General features: G+C 41.3%; 1 protein-coding gene across 2 annotated transcripts in view; it reads right to left on the bottom strand.

Annotated features, from left to right (window-relative positions):
- The window catches only part of SCFD2 (sec1 family domain containing 2), a 400215-nt gene extending 374705 nt beyond the window's left edge, over positions 1-25510 (bottom strand). The window contains exons 1-2 of one of the 2 annotated variants that reach the window (XM_059065766.2): positions 24523-25510; positions 9144-9312 (exon numbers count right to left, since the gene is read on the bottom strand). In XM_059065766.2, coding sequence (XP_058921749.1) covers positions 9144-9312; positions 24523-25360 — 1007 coding nt within the window. In that variant the 5' untranslated portion in view covers positions 25361-25510. The remainder of the gene's footprint in view (positions 1-9143; positions 9313-24522) is intronic. The other variant, XM_067036078.1, reaches the window with a different exon arrangement.
- Between the last annotated feature and the right edge of the window lie 515 nt (positions 25511-26025).

Consider the following 26025-nt stretch of genomic DNA (forward strand, 5'->3'; position numbering starts at 1 on the left):
CTGTGTGTTTTGGCTTGAACTCAAGACTTGGAAAGTTGCAGATTAGTTCACGTGTAAAGAAACTCTAAGATAAAGAGTTAGTGACAGTTTTATAGAGGCTCTTAGAAACAAACTCAATCTGTTCACTTTACCCCTTCTATCACTCCACTCCATGAGGAAGATAATTTCAAAATCAGCACACCCTATTATTCTATTATCATACAGTGATTCCAGAATCTATTACTCTATTCACCCTGGGCGACACCACTGTACCTTACACATATAAGTGTGAGGTTTCAAAGACACTAAATCAAGAAAACTTGATTTCTTGAAATTATTATAGTCTTGTTGGTTCAGGTGGAATATGAATTTATGTTGCTCCTATTATTTACCATCTTAACTCCCACATATTTTGTTAAGGCATTTTGTACCATGTCCCTTGGCACCTTAGAAATACAGAACCTTGCTAAAGTGTTAATAAGGATGTAAATCTGAGGAGAGAAGAATATATAATAGTTCTTTCTATAAGGGTGGTTTAGGGGTCACCATCTAGGGCTAGAAAAGAGAACCTATTTTGAAGTTGCATTTGCACAGCAAGCATACTATGTTTGCTTATAATGAGGATGAGGTAGAGTTTCTCATAAAGATAAATTATTTGAATTAAAGTGTTTTCAGTACTGTAAGATAAATAATCTGTGTGTGTGCTGTGTGGAAAAACTAGAGGACTCCACATGACTAATAAAAGTATGGAGCTTTATGCTGTTGAATTTCTCTGCTCCTTGAAATCCAAAAATCTGAGAACCACTTCACAAAGATCCATTCCTAGGGAACAGAGTAAAAAGGAATCTTCAGGTTTTCTTCTAGATTTTTGTAGCCAAAATTACACTGTTAGTAAAAGAGATAGGAATTCAGAGTAAAAACTCAAAATAAAGGGATTATAAGGACACAAGTCTGAAACACCCCCGATTAAAAACACCCATCATGGAAATAATTCAGCCAAGAAATACTAATAAATGCTAAAGCAGTGGGTTAAAGTTTGATGAGGAAAAGGATATTTACATAATCTCAAAATGTCTCCTTTAATCAAGTGATCAAAGTTATCACTATGAATGGTCAAAGTTAAATTGTGTGCCACCTGACAGAATGCAATGAAAAGAACACAGCATCGCTTGCATGCTATGGCCAAAAATGCATAATCTGAATCTAATTATGAGGAAACATGAGACAAACCTAAACTGAGAGACATTCTACAAAATAACTGGCCTGTACTCTTCAAAAAGTGTCAAGGTCATGAACATCAAGGAAAGACTTATGAACTGTTATAAAGGACACTAAGGAGATGTGACAACTAAATGCATTGTGTGATTCTGACCAATATCCTTTTGCTTTGATAAAGGATATTATTGAGATAAGTGGCAAAATTTGTGGGTTAGATGGAAGTAGTACAACAGTGTTAATTTCGTGATTGAGATTACAGTGGAGAATATCCCTTTGAGAGAAATACACACTAAAGTATTTGAGAGTGATGGGCACAGGCAAATTATTCTCAAATGGTTCAAAGGGGGAAAAAAGTAGTTTCTTGTACTATTCTTGCCACTCTTTTGAACGTTAAAAAAATTTTGCAGGGGTGGGATAGGGAGGGTGGGAGGGAAGGTAACGCAAGAGGGAAGAGATATGGGAACATAAGTATGTGTATAACTGATTCAATTTGTTGTAAGGCAGAGACTAACACACCATTGTAAAACAGTTATACTCCAATAAAGATGTTAAAAAAATTTTTTTTAATTTAAAAAATTATAAAAAGACGGGGATTTTTTTAAATAATCGGAAAAAAATTTGCAAAAAAAAATTTTAAGGCATCAATCAATTCAAAGAAAAATATCAAGTAGCTTTGAAAGGTCAGCATATGAATAAGGTACTCTTCAATTAACAAAGTTTGGAAACACTGTTCTAAATAAATGCAAGGAAAAAAACTCAGTAATACCAAGCACCTAAATGCTAACAACACTTCGTAAGTTAAAAATTACGCTGGGAGCTTGGCCAAGGTGGTGAAGTGGGAAGACCCTGAGCTAACCTCCTCTCATGGGCACACCAAAATTACAACTGTTTACAGAGCAATTATTGATGAGAAAGACCAGAATCTAGTAGAAAAGATCTTCTACAACTAAAGATATAAAGAAGAAACCACAATGAGAAAGGTAGGAGGGGGTGGAGGCATGGTATAGCCAAGTCCCACGCCCCTGGGTGGGCAACCCACAAGGTGGAGGATAATTACAATTGCAGAGGTTCTCCCGAGGAAGCAACGGGCTCCTTGCTCCACACAACAGGCTCCCCACATCAGACTCCACTGCCTAGGAGTCCAGCATCACCAAGACAAGCCCTCAGAACACTTGGTTTTGAAGGTTAGTGAGGCTTGCTTTAGAGAGACCCAGAAGGATGTGGGAAATAGAGACTCCACACTTAAAGGATGCACACAAAATCTCACACTCTCTGGGACCCAGAGAAGCAGCAGTAATTTGAAAGGAGCCAGGGTCAGAACATTCTGCTGATCCTGGGAAGTCTCCCAGAGAGACAGGAGACAACTGGAGCCACTCTGGGAATATGGATGCTGGAGGCAGCCATCTTGGGGAGATCATTCTCCCAGGTGGAACAATCTGGTGCTGACAAGCAATGTTTTCAAATTCTCACTCTAGCTTATTAGCACCAGGGCCTGGTCCCACCCACCAGAGAGCCCGCTCTAGCCTCAGGACCAGCCTCATCCACCAGTGGATAGGCACACCAACCCCAGGATCCCCTGGGTCCTAGCCCCACCCACCAGTGGGCCAAGACACAGCTCCACCCACCAGTGAGATGGCACTAGCCCCAGGACCCCTGAGCTTCCGCCCCACCCACCATAGGACAGGAACTAGCCCTGAGACCAACGTCACACAGCAATGGGCAGACACCAGACCCAGGACTTCTGCCATGGCAGAATGTGGCCCATCCATCTGCAGGCCAGCACCACCCCAGGGACTCCCCAGATTTCCACAGCCAGCTGTCCATGACCCAGCCCCAATAACCAGTGGCCAGTAGCCTCTGCACAAGGCAGAGCCTGGCAACCAACAGGACCAGGGCCAGCTGTGCCTACCAGACCACCAACAGTAGTCAGCCCACTAGAACAGAAGGACCCATGAAGCCAACATAGGGGGCACCACTAGAGCTTATAGCTCTAGTGATGAGAGGGGAGTGTGCTGCTGGGACACACAGGGCATCTCCTACAAAAGGCCATTTCTCCACGGTCAGGAAACGTAACCAACATACCAGATACACAGAAATAAAAACAACAAGTTAGGCAAAATGAAGAGACAGAGGAACACATTCCAAATGAAGGAACAAGATAAACCCCAGAAGAAGAAAGAACTAAATGAGGGGGAGATAGGCAATCTACCTGAGAGAGTTCAAGGTAATGATGGTAGAAATGACCAAAGAACTCAGGAGAAAAATGGATGCACAGAGTAAAAAGTTAGAAGTTTTTAATAAAGAGTTAGAAAACATATAAAAACAACCAAACATTAATGAAGAATACAATAATTGAAATGAAAAATACACTGGAAGGAGTCAACTGTAGACTAAATGATACAGAGGACAAGATCAGTGGGCTGGAAGACAGAGTAGAGGAAATCACTGATGCTGAACAGAAAAAAGAAAAAAAAATTACCTGCACTCCAAATCCAACAATACATTAAAAAGATCATATACCATGATCAAGTGGGATTTATCCCAGGGATGCAAGGATTCTTCAATATATGCAAATCAATCAGTGTGATATACCATATCAACAAATTGAAGAATAAAAACCAGATGATTGGGCTTCCCTGGTGGCACAGTGGTTGAGAGTCCACCTGCCGATGCAGGGGACACGGGTTCATGCCCCGGTCCAGGAAGATCCCACATGCCGTGCAGCAGCCAGGCCCGTGAGCCATGGCCGCTAAGCCTGAGCATCCGGAGCCTGTGCTCCGCAACGGGAGAGGCCACAACAGTGAGAGGCCCGCATACTGGAAAAAAAAAAAAAAAGACAGTACAAAAAATAAAATTACAGGGCTTCCCTGGGGGCGCAGTGGTTAAGAATCTGCCTGCTAATGCAGGGGACACGGGTTCGAGCCCTGGTCTGGGAGGATCCCACATGCCGCAGAGCAACTAGGCCCGTGAGCCACAACTACTGAGCCTGCGCGTCTGGAGCCTGTGCTCCGCAACAAGAGAAGCCATGATAGTGAGAGGCCCATGCACTGCAATGAAGAGTGGCCCCCGCTTGCCACTAGAGAAAGCCCTCGCACAGAAACGAAGACCCAACAGAGCAAAAAATTAATTAATTAATAAACTCCTACCCCCCAACATTTAAAAAAAAATTACCTTTCTTCCCTCTGAAAAATGTTAGTGTCTTTAACAGTAATATTTAATTGGTATGTGGAAACCAAGGAAAGAAGAAAAAAATTACCACTATTTAGGGGTAATTTAATGATTTTTTTTAACGAATTTATTTATTTTGGGCTGCATTGGGTCTTCGTTGCTGTGCGCGGGCTTTCTCTAGTTGCAGAGAACAGGGGCTACTCTTTGCTGCAGTGCGCGGGCTTCTCATTGTGGTGGCTTCTCTTGTTGTGGAGCATGGGCTCCAGTAGTTGTGGCTCGCGGGCTCTAGAGCGCAGGCTCAGTAGTTGTGGTGCATGGGCTTAGTTGCTCCACAGCACGTGGGATCTTCCCGGACCAGGGCTTGAACCCGTGTCGCCTGCATTGGCAAGCAGATTCTTAACCAGTGCGCCACCAGGGAAGCCCCTAGTAATTTAATGATTTTTGACTTTGAGTTAATGATTTAATATACACCATTATCAGGTTACTTAACAATGTGAAAGTTAACAAAGAATTGGCTCATCAGTGTTTAGGGTAAAACCACTGCTGCATTTGTCTCTTACTCTAAGATCTACTCTATTTATTCCATTGCTCTGTAGTCTAAGAAAAAAAATTTCCACCTCCAACATAAAAGTTAACAAGAAAACTGGACTTAAAATATTGCTTTTTTTTAGAGACTTCCCTAAGGCATCAGGGTAAGGGTGCTTCAGGAATTGAAAAAGTAATAGGTTAGGAGACTGCAGCTGGGGCAGAGAATAGAAACCCAGTTCAACAGAAGGAAAACATAAGAACAGAAAAGATTCTGTCTCCTCTTGGACAAAATATTCCACATAATCCAGGGAACAATTGACAGGAACTGGAAAGCCATGTTATAATGCACGTAAGTTATCAATTTTTCATCTGCATTGGCAGTAACTTTAATTGTTATAATTATAAACAACCTTTTATAAAAATTATTTTAGCAATAAATTTTGATTGTCAAGATTTAAATCCTAGTCAGAGACTCGCTTTTTAAAGATTATTCCATTGCAGACAAGCACCCATCTGTTTTGCATTTTAGTACTAACTTTTTTAGCCTCACACTCATTTCACTAAGAACTTTCTGGGGGGTGGTGATAGTAGTGATTATTATTATTTTGACAAAAGTACAGTATACACTAGGACAGCTGTAATTTATTTCAATATCTCTTTGCAAAGGAATTAATCAGCACAATTCCCTCTGTCTTCAAAGCAACTGTAGGGGCTTCCCTGGTGGTGCAGTGGTTGAGAGTCCGCCTGCCGATGCAGGGGACACGGGTTCGTGCCCCGGTCTGGGGGGATCCCGCATGCCGCGGAGCGGCTGGGCCCGTGAGCCATGGCCGCTGAGCCTGTGCGTCCGGAGCCTGCGCTCCGCGATGGGAGAGGCCACAACAGTGAGAGGCCCGCGTACCACAAAAAAAAAAAAAAGCAACTGTAAAGAAAGTACCCTTGTCCACACCACCTTCTGTGTGTTGCCTTCAACTTCCGGTTGTGAGCAACAAGGTCTGTGGCAGTTTCAGGATATACATCAGAGTCCTGGGAGTTGGGGGAGAAGTGTAAGAGGAAAGGGAAAGTGTGTCTCTTCCTTGAATCTCTTCTAAAAAGAAAAGAAACTTGACCAAGAAACCCTAAGATGACTTTTCTTTTGCCTCCCCATTTCTAAAGCAACCACTGGCAAGGAAAATGGGATTCCAAGACTGGTTTGGTTTAAGCCTTGGACTAAGCTTGGGGTAGAAAGAATGCTGAGAAGTCAAGGTTAAATAAATTGGCCATAATCAAAATATTACTTGTAGGACTTCCCTGGTGGCACAGTGGTTAAGAATCCGCCTGCCAGTGCAGGAGACACGGGTTCGAGCCCTGGTCTGGGAAGATCCCACATGCCATGGAGCAACTAAGCCCATGTGCCACAACCACTGAGCCTGAGCTCTAGAGCCCACAAGCTACAACTACTGAGCCCATGTGCCACAACTACTGAAGCCCGTGCACCTAGAGCCCATGTTCCGCAACAAGAGAAGCCACCACAATGAGAAGCTCGTGCACCACAAGGAAGAGTAGCCCCCGCTCACCACAACTAGAGAAAGCCTGTGTGCAGCAACTAAGACCCAACACAGACAAAAATAAAATTAATTTAAAAATACATAAATATATATATATATGTTACTTGTACATCTAAGAGATGTCTTGATTCTTACATTTGTCCTATTATACTTCTCAGAACTCACTTGCTTTTCCTGCTCGTTAAAATGATGAATTCAACTCCACTCTTTTGTCACCTTCTCTGGGGAGCTCACGTGTTCCTTTTGTAACTAACTTAGGCTTTTGTGGAGGTGGCATAGGGTAACAGTAAGGACTGACTTTAGAGCCAAACTGCTGGGGTTCAAATATAGGCCCACATCACTTGTGTGTGTCATGTTACTTAACCTCATTCCTCACCTATAAAAGGGGATGATAGTAGAACTCACCTCATAGAGATGTTGTGAGCATTAAATAAGTTACCATACATAAAATGCTCAGAACCATGCCTGTTACACAGTAAGCCCTCTTTTAAGTGTGTGCTGTTATTACTAAGGGGCATCTACTGTTTCTGCCTGCCCAGTATCCCTTTCCCTTTTTTCTGATAAATGTTTCAGTTTCTCTTTGAAGAACCACCCCTCTGCCATGGCATCTGATCCTGACACAACTCTCAGTCAGTATGAACTGCTCCCGACCCCCACTGGGCAAAGGGTGACCACAAGGCCCAAGGTAGGCCAATCTTGCCTCTTACCCTGGAATCTGACTCATAAGCAGAATGACTCAAGACAGAAAGCAGTTAAAATTCAGTCTCTCTGGTGTCAGTGCCTTGAAGAGCTTTTCCTGAGTTCTTGCCCCCTAGGCCCCTGGAACTGTATAGTCCTTTACAAAATTTGACTAACGGTTCTTCCTTTGATTCTATTAGCTTTCCAATCCCCTTTAATAAATTCTCTTTTTGCTGAAACTAGCCAAAACTCATTCCTGTTGTTTGTGTAACCATTATGTTGAACAAACAGGCCTCCCCAAATTAAATTATGAAGTAACCTTATTTTTGTCTCTCATGTCTCTTTATAGCTATTCATGAGCCTAGCTTCTCTGGTCCCTACATACACAGCATATAAGTTAAGACAGTGGCTCGGAAATCAAACATTCTGGGCTCAAATTCTAACTCCAAGCCCTGCTAGCCATGTTACTTAATGTCTTTCTGCCTCAGCTTCCTTATCTGTAAAATGGAATAAAGACACCTATCTCATTCAGTTATTTTAAAACTTACATGACTTCCCAAATGTAAAATGCCTGGAAGTGTGATTGGCACATAGTAAGTCCTGAAAAATGTTATAGAGCTGATGGCAGTGGTGTCCAGTGAGATGTCCTTCTTCCTCACAACCCATCACATTAGGCCCTGACCATTCTTGTTTTTACACCTATGCTCATGCTAGCCTCTTTCCTTTTCTAAATCCTTCAAGACATAATTGAATCAAGCACCACCATTTCCACAAAGCCCACATTGATCTACAAAGACCACATTAACCTATTATTTCACTTACAGGAATTATAATCTGTAGTAGACACATGAGTCTTGATTTCATATCATTCTACTGTTTTTTAATTGTACCTGTATCTAAATCATGACTAGAGTAAGAAAAGTGTTCCTTGAAGGCAAGAATGACATTTTATATTATTCTATGTCCTTCATATTACTTATTCCAGAGTAAGGCTCATAGTAAGTCCTTAATAATTAACTTTTGAATGGCCCTCTGAGCAGCTAAAAATATTTCCAACCATAATTACTTCTGGTTTTGCATAGCTTCAAGTCCTTAGGCCTATGTTTTAGTATATATGTTGCCAAAGTGAGCACAGAGCCTTTGCTTTTATTGTGTGCATAAGCATATAAAAAAGACAGGGTACAGAACTTTCTTTTTTCTTCCCACACTGGCCCATACACACTGGGCATCCAGTAAATGTCATTAACTAACTACAAAAAAGCTGAAAACTTTAGGAGCTGAAAACTCATTCCAAATATGATAGGAAATTCCAAATGTATCTGTTACTGTTAAGATTGGAAACTATAAGGCTGAAAGGTCCTGTTTTGTTTAAAACTTTAAAACTTGGAGATAAGGGAAACATTTTTTCCCTTCTAATATATATTTTTTTTCTCAAGAACTGTTGATGAAGGACAAAGTAGAAAAGGTAACTATTGTATCTTTTTATTGTCATGTTTCTGGAGAAATAGTCTTTTATTTTTGGAACTCTGCATAACATAAAGTATCCCATCTTCTTTCTCTGGTTTCTCTAACCATGTGAAAAAGTATACGTAGAAATAAAAACATTTCCCACTGATGCCCAAGAGTATATCATTTACATATAAAAAGATGGCACTGTTTCAGAGCTATGTGGGCAGTATTTTAGTCATGTGGGAAAGTCAACTGGGAAAGAGAAATTGAGTAAGCCTAGCCTCAACTCCATGTGAAGCTGTCTGTGGGTGCATAAACTGACTCACTTAGCTGACCCTGGTAACAAGTTTATATTACATCCAAATGACACCTCTATAGAATTCCATACTTTTTGGCTTATGTTGTTTAATGAATATGGTTATTTCAAAGTTAAGAAAAAATTCTTTTTTCTAAATGCTATCCACTATGAATTTTTCAACCAGACTGATTCTTCATTGTTTCCTTTCTACAGGAACAATCTACAAGAGAAAGAAAAGGTAAGAGAAAGAAAAGGGTGAGAGAAAAAACTACACATCTTACTTGGATTGTGCGAGACAGCCGTGTGCAACCATATTCTGATTCTCCTCCTCAGCCTGGAGTGCAGTGAGTTCCACCATGTTAACCATAACGTCATTGGTGTGGCACGGAAGCTGGGGAAGCACTGAAAGGATCTTCTCCACCAAGTTGTCTCCATGATGTCCAACCGCCCCTGTTTAAGGAGACAAGAAAATATGAACTCACAAAATGGGAGGAAAAAGCAGCTAAATTAATGTTCTATAATACCCCTTCTATCAAAAACAGTATCCATTTTTAGCTTCTGTTACACAAATCAATAACATAAACCTAACATTCTGCCCTTAGTAACACTAATCAATCTCATAATTACCTACAAAATGTATGTCTTGTGTGTTGGACTTAATGGTCTCTGAGAGCAGGCACGGCGTCTGCTCTGGTTACTGCTATAATTCTCAGCACCTAGCATAGTGCCTACACATGGTAGGCATCAATAGGTATTTAGTGGATAAATAAATAATAAACATTTGGAAGGTCAGGTAAATGGCGTGATAGGACGACACTATCCTGAAATTTTTTTTTTTTTTTTTTTTTTTTTTTGGCGGTACGCGGGCCCCTCACTGTTGTGGCTTCTCCCGTTGCGGAGCACAGGCTCCGGACGCGCAGGCTCCGGACGCGCAGGCTCAGCGTCCACGGCTCACGGGCCCAGCCGCTCCGCGGCATGTGGGATCCTCCCGGACGGGGGCACGAACCCGTGTCCCCTGCATTGGCAGGCGGACTCTCAACCACTGCACCACCAGGGAAGCCCTATCCTGAAATTTTACAGCCAAAAGGATTTTCTTTATTTTACTGATGAAGACCTTAAGACCCAGAAAGCCTTAGACACCTGACCAAGTATAGCAGATCTCCCCGTTGCTAGAAGTTTATCTTCATCATGGCAATCATTTACCTCGTTCACCCTCTACCCACCATGTCTAGCAGGCAACTTGGCAGCTAGTAGGCTCACTAATTATTTGTTAGATGAAGGAAAGAACAAATGAATGAATAGTAACAGTTTGCAGCGCTAAAAGCATTTATACAGTGCTTTCTGTGTACCAGGTACTGCTCTAGGTGCTTTACATATATTAATTCTTTTAATAACAAATGAATTAATAAGCTCAAATTAAAACCCAAGACCAATGACACAGTTTAATGCTTTTTCCATGAGACCAAGTTATCTTTCCAAAAGCCATCAATGCTTGGAAGACATGATTCCAGCAATGGGTGAGACTGTCCAAATCAACTTGTTTTGATCCCCCAACTGATTAATTAAATCAATTAATATTTTACTTCCTAATGTCTATCTCTATTGTTTTTGCCATGTTATATTAATTGCACAGAAGAACTAGGTAGAAAAGACTAAACCAGAAATCCAAGGAATCATTGTCAGCACCATCGTCTTCTTCATCACGATAGCTAGTATTTACTGAGAGCTTATGACATACCAGGTATTAACTTCCATACTGTACATTTATTATTCACTTAATTCTTAGAACAACTCTAATAGGTAGGTATTATTATGCTCATTGACAGGGTAGAAGATTCAGTTTCAGTAACTTGCTCACAATTATATATGTTGTAAATTACAGAGCAAGAATTCAAACTCAGGAGGCAGAACTCTAAAAACCACGCCATTTAAAAAAAAAAAAAAATCAGGGGCTTCCCTGGTGGCGCGGTGGTTGAGAGTCCGCCTGCCGATGCAGGAGACACGGGTTCGTGCCCTGGTCCGGGGAGATCCCACATGCCGCGGAGCGACTGAGCCCGTGAGCCATGGCCGCTGGGCCTGCGCGTCCGGAGCCTGTGCTCCGCAACGGGAGAGGCCACAACAGTGAGAGGCCCGCATACCGCAAAAAAAAAAAAAAAAAAAAAAAAAAAAAAAAAAAAAAAAAAATCAGGCCCATAAAAATGACTTAAGACAGAACCAGCATGAGTGCTTCTAATGTGGCTTCCGATGTTAAAGAAAAACTTTCTAATTCTACCAGTAAAATATTCACTTATTAGGCCTGGAAGGAACCATGTCTTATTTATGTTGTCTATAGTTTATGGTTGTCTCCCCAGCACTCACACTACAAGCTACTCGTTAAATACTTGCTGAATGAATGCCTAGTGACTATAAGTGGCCCTGAGATCCACAGGGCAGTCAGAAGTCTCTAAGTGAATAATATCTTTAAGCCTGGAAAGAATGGAGATATGACGATTACCCCATAGCATCATTTCTCTCTCCACTGGTAACCTCCTCACTTATTTAAAAACTTCCACTCATCACTACAATAACTCTTCTTTGAACCTGGTGCCCAAATTCTGAGCCCTGCCCCCAAGCTATTCTTATTTTCATCTGCCATTCACAGACACATGGTACAAACAAGTAGTCTATATGTTCTGCCTTTCTTTCCTAACTTCTTTAGCCCCTACAATCTAGCTGCTACTCACTCTTCCTCCCTATGCTAAATGCAGGGGTCTTTGGCAAGTCTCAGTTCATTAAACCTTTGGCAAATTAAAACTGTTGACTAATCCAGTCCTCCTGAAACTCTCCAAATATGAGAAGTCAAGACATGACATACTTATTTTTCCTTAAGGTTTAATAGAGCTAATAGTTATTTTTACAGAACCATTTACATCCTTAAAATATTATATACTAACACCCTGAATGTTCAGAAGTAGAGGAGTAGTTTTTTTAAATTATGGCATATTTACTGAAGCAGTTCTCAAATTGTGATTTTTATTTTCTTCTATTTATTTATAGATTCTAAACTTTCTATGGTGAACCTATATTCCCATTGTAATGAAATGAAAAAACATGCTATACACACATATAAATATCCCAAAATTTTACCAAGGGTTATCTTTGAATGGTAGGACTTTGGTTGATGTAAACTCTACCTAAAATTAATTTCCCCCCCGTGTTTTCTGCAAGGAGCACATGAGACTGACCTAAATTAATTAGAAAAATAATTTACACTCTTTCAGAAACTGTTTAAAATATTATATATGAGAATTAACAAAATGCCAAATTTACATGAGCAGGATTACTCAACTTTTTAGGTTTAGTCAAAAGGAATGTGTATTTAACATGTGTGATAATGAAGGATAAAGCAGGTATAGGCTTTCAACTCATGCCCTGCTCTTCTCTGAATACAGTTTGTTGCATGTCCAGCTTTAGAGGGTTCAATATACATTTTTAAAATTTAATTAGTGCCAGTTACATGACTCAAACATAGACTAAGCATTTGTCACAGTAACTTCAGATTCTCTCAATGTCAATGTCACAGTAACTTCAGATTCTTCCTCTATGAAATGAATAAAATGCCAAGATTTGTATCACACTTAAATTTTCAGAGAGCTTAATTTTTCCATTATTATAGAAATTTTAAAATATTATTTAAGACGCTCAAGAGTGGAAGTCAACCTGAACCCAGTTATTTTTCCCTGTCCAACTGTTAATCTAGCCAAGAGCAATGGGGTCTAGTCTGGCCAGAGAATGGTTTATTTCCCAATGCCTTCTTTTCTAACGAGGGTATAGAAACAAGAAATTGGATACATGGGCTCTAGTGGTCCCATCCTCCATTAGTTCCTTGTGTGATCTGAGGCAACTTCCAAAAATGTGGTGCTATTTTACCAAGCTAAAAACTCAGAGTTGGTCCAGCCAACACTTAAATATCTTTGAAGCTCAGTATTTGAGATCCTAAATTCAGCCAATTGTTTCAAAGGCTAAACTTTTATAGTTAACAGCACCGTTAAACTAGCAATACTGTATGACTCTGTGGATCATATGTCAATGTATATGCCAGTATCATAATCATAATGCATATACATCTTCACTTGCCTCTACTTATAAGGAATAAAGTGAGAAGCAAGAATTGAGGCATCTTCACAAGAGCTCAGTCATACTGTAGTAGGGCTTAAAGATAAAAACACAAGAGCCTTCTCTACATTTCACAAACAGGATATTTTGGGGTTGTACACAGTGTCCCTTTGTGTTGAGATAGGGTTACTGGATTCTTGGAATTAGTGTATTCAAAAACTCACCTCCTGGGACTTCCCTGGTGGTGCAGTGGTTAAGAATCCGCCTGCCAGTGCAGGGGATGCGGGTTTGAGCACTGGTCCAGGAAGATTCCACATGCCACGGAGCAACTAAGCCCATGCACCACAACTACTGAGCCTGCACTCTAGAGCTTGTGACCCACAACTACTGAAGCCCCGCACACCTAGAGCCCGTGCTCCGCAACAAGAGAAGCCACCGCAATGAGAAGCCCGCACACTGCAACGAAAAGTAGCCCCCCCCCCTTGCTACAACTAGAGAAAGCCCATGGGCAGCAACAAAGACCCAACACAGCCAAAAATAAAAATTAATTAATTTTTTAAAAACTACACAATACACAAATCTTAATTTTAAAAAAAAAAACCTCACCTCCTTTCTGATTCCCCATGACTCCTTCTTAAGAATATTTGACCGTCTTTCATTATTTTGAGATGTTTCAGTATTTGATGACATTTCTGTCTTCTAAGAACAGAATATTTCATTATTGCTCCTTATGTTTCCTTCTATGTAGAAGGACAACAATTAGCATAACATTTCTGAACTTGCCTCACCTCCTTCAATCAATCACTTTTCCCCTGGGTTGTCAGGTTCTACTCATTCTGCCTAGGACAGGTTCTGCCCTTGGAAAGAGGGAAAAAGACTTGCTCTGGTCCGCTCCTGATGCTGAGTGGGTAAACCTTCCAACCCAAGAATTTGGTGTTAGGAAACTCACTTGCCCATAGATGTAAGCCACATTCTTTAAGGTTCACGGTATCCACCATAAAACTGGTATTTTGGCCTCTGACTGCCAACTCTTTATTCCATATTCAATTTAGAATCTGGATGGTTAAAGGAGTGTTAGTTATTAGTTACTCTCTAATACTACCATTTCTAACACTACCTATGGTTGGCTCATATCAGTCAAATCTAGTACAAAGGGGATGTATTAAAGTAGATAATACATACTAGTCAAAAGGCTGTTTCAGATTGCCATATACCAGGTAGGACTTTGAGGGGATGGAGGCAGGAGAATAATAAGGCAGTACTTATATAAGTTTCTTCAGTAAGTAGTTTTCACCACAGTAATTTTAGATAAGAGAGTCACATAACATTCATTATATTGTCCCAACTTAAATCTTCTCCTACACTCCCTCTTTCTGTGAATGGATTCTGAAATTGCCCAAGCTAGAATACTTGGCATGTCTTCAAATTCTTCTTAACCTTCTACCATTATATCAGTCACCACTCTATTAATTCTCTCACTTAAATACTCAACTACTCCTTTCTTCATCCTTCCTATTACTGACTCGGTATAAATTCACATCATTTCTTACCTAGATATTTTAATAGTCTCCTGATCAACAGTCTCCTAGCCTCCAGTATTTCTTGCTTTTATCTCAAGGAGCCCATTGCTCCTAGGCTGGGCTCCTCTATGGATGCATGGGAGGGTTGAATTTAATGAGAAATATTTTAAGTTTATGCTTTTATCTAGATAATCCATAACTTTGACCAGTTGCTCAAAAAAAAGTTCCTTAATTTCAAAACAGTTAAGAATCACTGGGGAAAAAAAATCACTGCACACCACACAGTATGAGTTAGTTGAGCCGACAGCTATCAACGTTATGCCTCGCTACACACTTTAAGGATACAGCCCAACTGATGAACAAATTAACAAACTGTGCTACATCCATACACCTGAATATTACTCATTAATAAAAAGGAGTGAACTACTGATAGAAGCTACAACATGGATGAATCTAAACCGTATTATGCTAACTGAAAGAGGCCACTCAAAAGGCTATATACTATATGATTGCATTTATATGACATTCTTGAAAAGATAAAACTCTAGGGACAGGAAATGGCTCCATGGTTGCCAGATATGAGAGTAAGAGGAGAGAGTGCCTACAAGGGGTACAAAGGGAATTTTCTGGAGTGATGGCACGCCTCTTATATCTTGACTATGGTGGGTGGTTACATGACTATATGTTGTTTGATAAAACTACACACTATATAGCATGAATGTTGCAATATGTAAATTATACTTTAATAAACTTGACTATAAAAAAAGTGAGAAAAACAACAACAAAAAACCTACCCATCCCCCCTCAGTTCCCACTTTGGAATCAATAAATCCATCCATCACATCATCCACCAGAGAACTCATTCAACAGAAAATCTGTACATGCACTTTGCCTGCCTAAAAATTTGTTATGGCTCCTCACCAAGCATGAAATTTAAAGTCTTTGGAACATGGCCCCAGTCTCCTTCCTCATCATCTTTATCACGCTTCCCTCCTGATCTCTTACCTCTCCCTCAGTCATTCATCCCAACCTTAAGCTCTACTAAAAAAATTACCTAAGAAGAATTCCCAGAACAACCTATGCTCCTTCTTACATGTTTGCACACATAGGGAGCTTTTAAAATACTGGTTCCAGCCTCTGCCCAGACCACTTTTAAAAATCAGACTATCTGGGCTTCCCTGGTGGCGCAGTGGTTGAGAGTCCGCTTGCCGATGCAAGGGACACAGGTTCGTGCCCCAGTCCGGGAGGATCCCACATGCCGCGGAGTGGCTGGGCCTGTGAGCCATGGCCGCTAAGCCTGCACATCCGGAGCCTGTGCTCTGCAACGGGAGAGGCCACAACAGTGTGAGGCATGCGTACCGAAAAAAAAAAAATCAGACTTTCTGGGGTGGTTCGACTGGGAGAACCACTGGCCTAGAAATGGCCACCCCTTAAGAGAATATTTGTACCTAAACCCTATGAAGGCACATAACATTCATATGTGAATTTGCTAAGCTTTGTGCTTCCTCACAGACTATGAGTTCCTCATAGACAAGAGTCTTGACTGTTTGATCTTTATGTCTGCACTTCTCAAACTTTACGGCACATTCAGATCACCTGAGGATCTTGTTAAAATTCTGATTCTTAAGCCTGGGGTGAAGCCTGGGATTCTGCATTTTTAATTCACTTCCAGTTGGGCTTGAGGCTGCCAGTCCCCAGGACACACTGAATAGGGAGGCTTTATGACACTATCACCTAGCACAGAGACTGCATATAAAAGTTGCTCAGTAAACATTTATGAAATGAATTGAAATCATCTATGTCATTCTTTACACTCCCCTAAGTAACCAAAATTGTAGTGATCTTGCAGGATTATACAGAAAGACTCTTTCACTTACTGCACTTCATTTTTTTTTCTCTAGGTATGACAGAATACAGTTCTTGACAAATGGTTAATTCTAACCAACTCTCACTTACTTTAGTAGCAGATAATAGGTCAGGTAGTAAAATTCTTCTTGGTTACATGTATGGCAAATTACTCTTGTACTTATGTTCTTAGTCTTATACTTAGGGGGAAAACATACATTTAAAAGAATAAAACATTAAATCATTTTAAAGGCATATCATTAATTAATAAAAGTATTAATAAACATATTCCCCATTATGTACCAGGCAGTGTTCTAGGAGCTAGACATGTTAACTTACTTTACCCTCTCAGTCTTCTGGTGGGTACTGTTACTATCCTCATTTCACAGATCAGGAAACTGACTTATGACTAGGCAAGGGCAGAGCTAAGGCTACAGTAACTAGTCACTCATGCCTATTACACAACCTAAATAGTGGTAGCAGTTACCATATATTGAGGATCTACTGTAATCCCCTTACTCCTTACATATATCATCCTGTATAATGTAAATCTGAGCATGTCACATCACAGCTCAAAACCCTCCAACTTTCCCATCATACTTTGGTTTTTACTCTAAGTCTTTACTTTGCCCTACAATGCATTCTTTCTGCCTATCTCTCCCACATTATCTCCTATCACCGCCCTCCTTGCTTGCAGGGCAAGCTGAAGGAAGCCACACGAGCCTCCTCAAACATGTCAAGCATATTCTCACCTCAGGTCCTTTGCACTTGCCATTGCCTGGGTCTTATATGTTCAATACCAAGGCCGTCACATGGCCTGCTTCCTCTCTCTTGTCAATCTCTGCTCAAATGTCACATCCTCAGAGAGGTCTTCCCTAGCTATGCTATCTAAAATGGAAACCCGGGCTTCCCTGGTGGCGCACTGGTTAAGAATCTGCCTGCCAATGCAGGGGACAGAGGTTCAAGCCCTGGTCCAGGAAGATCCCACATGCCGTAGAGCAACTAAGCCTGTGCGCCACAACTACTGAGCCTGAGCTCTAGAGCCTGCAAGCCACAACTACTGAGCCCACAAGCCACAACTACTGAAGCCTGCATGCCTAGAGCCCGTGCTCTGCAACGAGAAGCCACTGCAATGAGAAGCCTGCGCACCGCAACGAAGAGTAGCCCCAGCTCAACGCAGCTAGAGAAAGCCCACGCACAGCAACAAAGACCCAACACAGCCAAAAATAAATAAAATAATTTTTAAAAGCTTAAAAAATAATAAAATAAAATGGAAACCCTATCACTTTTTAATCTCTTATCTACTGGTTTAGCTATATAATGGATGGATGGATGGATGGATGGATGGATGGATGGATTGATGGATGATTTCATATGTTTCCAACAGCACTTCAAGGTCACTCTTTTCCCCTGTTTACAAATGAGAAAATCCTCAAAAGGCTCAATGAGAATCAAACAACAAGTAAGTCACTAAGCTAAGACTTGAAGTTATTATACTGGTCTGGATCTAACACCTGCAATCTTGTCAGAGCCTTAAATGGCTTCTCAATTGTTCCCCATACCTATGCTTATTTTAAACAGTATCCTCTGAACCCTAAAATAAAGATATAAGTTGGTTATTTTGCATTTTGTGGAAAATCAGATTGGGGGAGATGAGGGAGGAAAGAATAAGTCACTTTTTTGAACACTAAGTCAGCACGAGTCCAACAATTGTGTTTAGTCTCGGAAGCTGCTAGCTTCTAGAGGCCACATCAGCATCATCTCTTAGCCTCACATATGAGAGAGATTATGAGCACAGGCTCTAGAGCAAGCTGCCAAGGTTCAAACCCTGACTCTGCCATTTACTAGCTGTGTGATCTTGGGTAAGTTAGTTAACTCGTATATGTCTCCGTTTCCTCATCTGTGAAATGGGTATAATTAAAAAAGAATTATTATGAATATTAAAGGAGTTTATATATGTAGATTGCTGAGAAAAGCAATGTTAGCCACTATTAATAATCTCAGGGCTTCCCTGGTGGCGCAGTGGTTGAGAATCCGCCTGCCGATGCAGGGGTCATGGGTTCGAGCCCCGGTCCGGGAAGATCCCACATGCCGTGGAGCGGCTGGGCCCGTGAGCCATGGCTGCTGAGCCTGCGCGTCCGGAGCCTGTGCTCCGCAACGGGAGAGGCCACGACAGTGAGAGGCCCACGTAAGACAAAAAAAAAAAAAAAAAAATCTCAAATTTCAAGACTTTAACAAAATAATATACGATCACACCTTAAGGCAAATACAAATGCCCAAGTATACCATAATCCCAGGATTAAGAACCACCCATTGGATTGGGAGTTAACCTTTAACTGACTAAATTTAATTTAAAAGTTTACATGAAACTAAAATTCAGGAGAATTGAACCAAGAAAGGAAATTTTATTCCCAGAGTTACCACCACCTCCTATCTTTTGATCTTCAACTTGTAGACTATCGACAAAGCTCTCTAGTCGATCTCAAGAGTCAGAAAAGAATGGAAAGAAAACAAGACTTAAACTTTTCGAGATTCATAAATCACATCTACCTTTTAAATTGTCCCTTGAAACAAATTAGAAGCCAGAACAGTCCGTAGAATGCTGTATTTAAATCCCCTATGCAAACATGCCTGAAGCACTCTGCAGAGACACAAACTCCTGTGTGGTCTAGACATGGTAGAAGCATGCCAAAATCATAGCAACAGACACTGGTGGCCATTTACTTCTCAAACAATTGCAACAAACTTTCTCTATGTTTCAGCTCTGAGAGCTTATCAACTGCTTCAAGGGAGCCAGGAACTTGTCTATCTTGTTCACCACTGTTTCCCTAGACCTGGAACAATGCTTGGCACGTAGTAGGCACTCAATAAATGTTTACTGAAAATAAAATCCCAAGTATTAGACAAAGTGATATTACTTTCGGCAAAGATAATGACAAAAAGAGAAATTTCTCAAAATTGTAAGCATGATATTAACACTGCCGAATATTTATGAACTATTGTAGGTTATTTTTGGTAGTATCAGTTTTACATCCAAGAATATATACATAAGCATATAAATCTTCTAATGGTAAATTATCAAAAATGGCATCCAAAATATTTAACAACAAATATCAAATTAATATACTAGGTATATAAATTAACATCTAAATTAAAAACTAAAAATGTATTTCCCTTTGGTCGCTATATTAAAACTGCTGTCACATAATTTAAATTGAAATTCAAACCATTCAAGTCATTCCGATAATTTCCAATTACCTTTTGATTTTTAGAAACTGTGGGTGTAATCATCTATATTGTACAGCTATCCCTAGCTACACAATGCCCCACATTCTGTCTAAACCACAATATGATGCAAGAAACCACACCAGTATATGTATAGTTGATTCACTGTGCTGTACAGCAGAAACTAGCATAGTATTTTAAATCAACTATACTCCACCAAAAATTTTTTTTAAGAAAAGAAACCATGCCAAATTCTTGTAACAACAAGTCATGAGCTTCCCAGCTCCTTACGCTTGTTGCATCCAGGAAAGATCAGTAAAAAAATTGAGTATGGTGATCGGGTATGCTCCTGGACGCCAGAGCCTGGATCAAGGTTGGAAAGCATCTGTGACAAAAATAATGCCACCAACACCACCTATCCTACCACCCCATCCAATTTTGGGCCACTCTGGAGCAGAGGAGAAGTGCTGCATCTCTACAACCATCACTACCAGCATGAGTTCCCTCTGCTGCCTCAGCACCCCTGGGGGTCAGCTGCATCCACACCAGAATCCTCCTAAGCCTTATCACTCTCCTCCACCAGGCAACAGTAACAGGTAATTCTCAACAAGTAGAGAATTTCCCTTTACTGGCTAGTACAGAAGTACTTTAGTATTTAAAAAACAGGTTTGACAATACAGCTATGTACCAACTGAAAACCAGCCCTGAGGATTACCAATATGGAATAATAACACTCTATTGAAACATTTTTGAAATAAATGAACCATTAAACTGACCATCTGGAAGACAGTTTGGAGGGTTATCCAAAAGGTATCCATTAAAAAACCTTCTATTTATAAGTTATTAGGACATAGTAACAAACTTGTTCCAGTCAGTATCTATCCTCCAAAATCTACCCTCCACCAGCCAGATATAATTTTGATCCCTTCTCAAGGAGAGAACGTCATAATTTAAAAATGGGAAGTAGATCATGGAACTTTTCTTGGCTACACTATGCCAAAGCTGACTGGTTTCAGAGGGGACCACAAATCAAACTTGTTCCATGCACCAGTAGAGAGGTAAATATGTTGGGCACCAGGGACACCCCTTTATGCCACCCACTCCGGCTTCCCTTTATCTCCTACCCCACCAGGCCACTGCTGCGGCCACCCACCACCCCATGCAGGCACCTCTCCCCACTCAGGAGATCTCACCCAACTTGAGCTCCCTCACCCAGGCCTGGTAGTGCAGGTTCACTCTCATTGCTTTATCATCAGCTTGCATAGTTCTCTTGGCATTCTATTGAAAACAATACTTTCATGGTTCCTCCTAAGCCCTGGACAAAGTAAAAGAATTTTTCTTTCTCTTTACCTGTTGACTTGAATCTACCCAGAGAAACCTCCCATTTGCTCCCTTTGAACAATGCCCCTTTTAACATTAAATATTCTTTTACATGGTCTCATGTACCTAAAATGTCTTCCACACCAGTTTGCTTAATGAGTACCTTCACCAATTTAAAGCACACCCTGGAAGCCCACCTACTGGCAGAAAGATCCTAAACAAATACAAAGAAAGTGAGCACTTAACTCTGACAATTCAGAAAACAAAAGATGCTGACCTCGGACACTAATAGAAATATTGGGGCAATCCTGTCACATCTGGCCTACTACTTAATGTTTCTGCTTTTCTTTTTTCCAGTAAAGAACAACTTCAGAGCCTCAATTTTTTTATTCTTGAAATGATAAAGAATACTTAACTCACCTAATTTGTTGAGAAGATCAAATAAGGTAATGTGGAAGTGATTTTTATCCATTAAATAATCACATAAATATGATTAGTTAATACTATTTCCTTTCTCAAATACTACTGTAGGCCCAAATTGTCAAATTTTAGAATATTCAGAAAATGTGTGCCCCGCTGTATTTGTGAATGACTAGTGATGCAACTTAGAAATCTCAGAAGTATTTTCAATCAGAAAAAATAAGGATACTAACCTCAATGAAAGTCTAGTTGGCAGCAACCTTTAATTCACCTGTTCATTCATCCATTCATTTAATAAATATTTACTAAATACCTACTATTTTCAAGGCACTCTTCTGAGCGCTAGTTAATAAACGGTAAACAAAATAGAGCCCCTCCCTTCAGGAGCTTCCATTCAAATGGGAGGAGACAGGCAACTGACAATCAATTAGCATGTTAGGTAGTGGTAAAGGCTATGACAAATAAAGCAGGGTAAGGGGTTAGAGAGTGTCTAAAGAAAGTGGTCAGGGAAGGCTTGTCTGAGGAGGAGACATGTGAGTGGAGATTCGAAGGAAGTGAGCGACAAAACCATGTAGACACCTGAAGGAAGAGCATTCCAAGCTGAGCTGCACAAGAACATCAAAGGTCCTGGGGCTGGGACATACTTGGCATGTTGAGAAATGGCAAGGTGGCCAGCATGCCAGGAGAGCAGTGTGTGTGGGGAGATCAATAAGGGATGAGGTGGGATAGGTACACACAGGCAGATGATGTATGGCCTTGAAAACGGTGCTAAGGAACTTAGATCTGATAGTGGGTGTGATGGGAGGGTTGTGAGCAAGCAAATAACATGTCGTCAGTTTTATGTTTTGATGGGATTACAAAAGAAACTGCATGATCTGTATGTCTTCTATACTTCTTTAATATTTGTACTTTTTTTAACTATTTGCATCCTCTACTCTGTTGTGACAAATGCTGCTTTGAGACTGAGTAAAATGGATTCTGATAATTGAATATTGGATTTGGTGACATGGAGGCCACCAGTGATCTTGACAAAGGAAGTTTCTGAGGAGTACTGAGGGGCAAACAGCCTAATTGAAGTCAAGGGAAAATTGAAGCAGATGATTGTAGAGATAGCAAGTACAGACAAATTTCTAAGTTTGCTAAAAATGGAGCAAAAATGAAACTGAAGTTGGAGGAGCCTGAGGGGTCAAGAAAGGAGATGTTCCATTCTGTGTGTATGTTAATGGAGAAAATCTAGTAGAAAAGACTTTTTAAAAAAATGATGATCTAGGAAAGGGGAAGGTATTTGAAAGAAGTAAACCTATGAAAGAAGTGGAAAAAAAAGGAAAAGATCTAGTCTGCAAAGGAGGAAAAGTTGGCACTAGATAGTAGCAAGGACAGCACATCTTTTTTTTTTTTTTTTTGCGGTACTTGGGCCTCTCACTGTTGTGGCCTCTTCCGTTGCGGAGCACAGGCTCCGGACGCGCAGGCTCAGCGGCCATGGCTCACGAGCCCGGCCGCTCCGCGGCGTGTGGGATCTTCCCGGACCGGGGCACGAACCCACGTCCCCTGCATCGGCAGGCGGACTCTCAACCACTGCGCCACCAGGGAAGCCCCCGTACATCTTTTAATATGAAGGAAGGAAAGAAAAATATGTGGGGTACAGAGGTAAAAAGGTTGGTAGACTTAGTGATAGGAAGATACATAAGTTTTCTGATGGCTTATATAAAAGCAAGAAAGCTGATGGGGTGAACATGGGGAGGGAAATCTGGAGGCTTGAAGCAAGAGAAAATATAAAATAATTGTGCTGAATGGCAACTTTGTCTTCCTAGCGCCCTTATTTTCTAAATCATTCTTGACTACTTTGTATTGTAAGCTTTTAGAGGACAAGAAGCTACACTTACCTTGTTTTTTCTGTATTTAGAAGAGTCATATACAAGGAAGAGATGCATAATATGTAAAGGAATAGTTGCTATGATGCTGGATGGCCAGGACATTAAAGTTTGCCTAACTGGAGTCTTTTTCTTTGGTGGGGGGGATCACAAAAATATGTGACCTTGATTAATTATGAAACAATATGTCACATTTTGGGCAAAAAGAAATAGAAGCATAAGCAGTATATACCACTCACTCAAAAACTCAACAAGCATATACTCACTCATCAGGTGTTTTTAATCCTCTAAGAGTTCAGGGGTGTTACAATGATTACTTTTATTTAAATCACACTGACAGGCTGAGCACCTGGTTACTTTAGTCACATAATTAAGCTTACATCTCAGTATTACCACTTAGCTTACTTTCTATTTCATGACCTGAAAATGAACCTTATAAGGTCAGAAATTCAAATGCACCTGTTGTTTTTTTTTTTAACTTCATTGGACATTTTTTTTAACCTACTGAAGGGAATGCTTACCAATGTCAGTTTCCTGATTATTCTCCCTGAACTTGGGTGTGGCCAGCCTACACTACCAGCAGCATTACATCTACCTAATTAGAGAACAATAAAGTTGACCTTTGAAAATAAATGCACGTCAAATATCCGAAAATGTTTTTTCTTCACCTATTTTAAGGGTAACATTTATTACTTATGTGTATAAATATTATTACAATTTGGGATTACCCAATCTTCAATAGAATGAGAGCTAAGAATAAATAAACATTTGAAAATATTTTCACCAGAAAATGAGACTAAATACAATTGTAGATATTTTCTACAATTCTGTTTAGCCTCATTTTCTGGTGAAATTTAAGTTCAGCCTCATTTATTAACACTCATGTAAAGAAACTTGAAAGTCAACTAACTAATATTTTTGTGTTTTGTGGTACAGGTTACCTCCACTTGTTCACCTGTTAATACTTCTCCAACAACTTAAAGCTTTCTTATGATTGTTGTGAATACTGATATCTGCACATTTCTAAAAGGTTCCCAGGTGGACAGCTCTCCTCCATGTCAGCATAAGCCTGGTTTTCCAATCTCTGGGCTAGATGCAGTTGTTCTTGTTTAAAAGGGCAGTGCACGCTGAGGATGTATTTACCCAAGACAGCATTTAACAAATTGATTTTAATTGCTGATTTGCTTGTCTGTATCCCCCCTCTAGACGATAAACTGTGGGATCAGGGACTGTGTCCATCTAGCTCTTCTTTGACTCCTCAACCTGACACATAGTTAGAGGTCAATAAAATAGATGTTTAATCGATGAAAGTCCCAGCACTTTGGAAAGCGGTTATGAAGCCTTCCACGGCAAATGCCACTTACCTGTGAGATCCAGAGTTCTGTCCACAAAGACCACTGATGCCCTGCCTGTGGCGGTCTTCCTCCTGTTCTTGGCGGGAGCAAAATTGGCCAGATCTGCAGCGATGATCCGACTGAGGGAACCTACAGCAAAACACTCCTCCCGTACCCCTAAATGCTCACACAGGGAACTGAGGCCGGACACCAGGCACCTAATCGTCAGCAGCAGCTCAGGGGTTAGGGTAGTGGCATCCACCTCAGCTAGGTTTCCCAGCCTCCTCTTGTCCGGTCGGGCACGGTTGAGGATATGCACATCCTGGGGTAATAGTGGGAAAAGGGAAGCAAAAGCTGGAGTCAAGGCAAGGTGAGGAGCAGCAGGTGCGAGTAACAACGGGACGTGCAGCACCTCAGCCGTGTAGTTCATGTTGCCCATCCACTCACACAGCTTCTCCTCCAGTTGCTCGAACACTGGCTGCTGCCCTTCCAGCTCAGCCGCCGCCGCCGGCGGCACATGATTAGCCGTGAGGTGGACTGCGTGATTCACAGCCGTGACCACCACACAATACTGGAAGTGACTGCGGCAGATGATGTCCCGTAGGGTCTCCAAGGTCCGGCCTTTCAGCAGGCAACTCAACACAAACACCGCTTTGGGCTGCTCGGCTCCGCCACCAACTGCGGCAGGCTCGAACTCCCGCAGGTAACACGCAGAGTTCCCCACCGCCTCCAGCAGCCGTGAGGACCCGCAGCCCCAGTGCAGGCTCTCGGCGCAGGCGGCGTCCAGGTAGACCACGGCCCGTTTCACTTTGGCCAGGACCTGCTCCCAGGCTTGCTGGGTGAAGGACAGCACGCCTGGGTTGCTCATGGTGGGGATTCGCAGACTCAGGGCACCGAGCGCAGGAACTTCTCTCAGAACTCACAGCTTCCGGGAATTGGGCTCCGGGAGACATTGACAGTTAACACAGTACACGTGGGATGGACTCCGACTCATCCAGTGTAGGCGCATGGTAATGACGTCACGGAGCGTGATTGGCTAGCGAGGAGACGGCGCGGAAGAATGGTGAGGGCTGGGACTAAACGGGCGGGGCTCCAAGGCTCCCGGGTGCCTCGAAAGTTCAGGGAAGTGGGAAGGAGCTGCCTACGAAAGAGCACGGGGATTTTCTTTTCGTCTCCCTCTCTGCTCGGATTATCTTTGCTGCTCCTTGAGAAATCTCAGGAATGATAAAACCTAATTCTAAATGTGATATTTTCCTTGGATCTGAACGCATCTCTTTAAAAGTGATGTGTTGCCCAGCAAAACTAAGAGCAGCCAGAGAAGATAAAAACAACCAACTGCTATGTGATGTTTCTTAGTTTATACATTACTATCACATACATTATTGGACACGAACCTCTAACAGACATAACGGTTTCTCTTTCACTTTCTCCATCTTCCTTCCCTCATCTCATTGGCACTAAATCTTGATCCACTTCAAAAATCTAGGATCCAGCCCTTTCTCCTCATCCATCCTTCCTCTCACTGCCTTAATC

Source organism: Kogia breviceps, chromosome 6 (genome assembly GCF_026419965.1).
Source record: "Kogia breviceps isolate mKogBre1 chromosome 6, mKogBre1 haplotype 1, whole genome shotgun sequence".
NCBI classification, from domain to species: Eukaryota; Metazoa; Chordata; class Mammalia; order Artiodactyla; family Physeteridae; genus Kogia; species Kogia breviceps.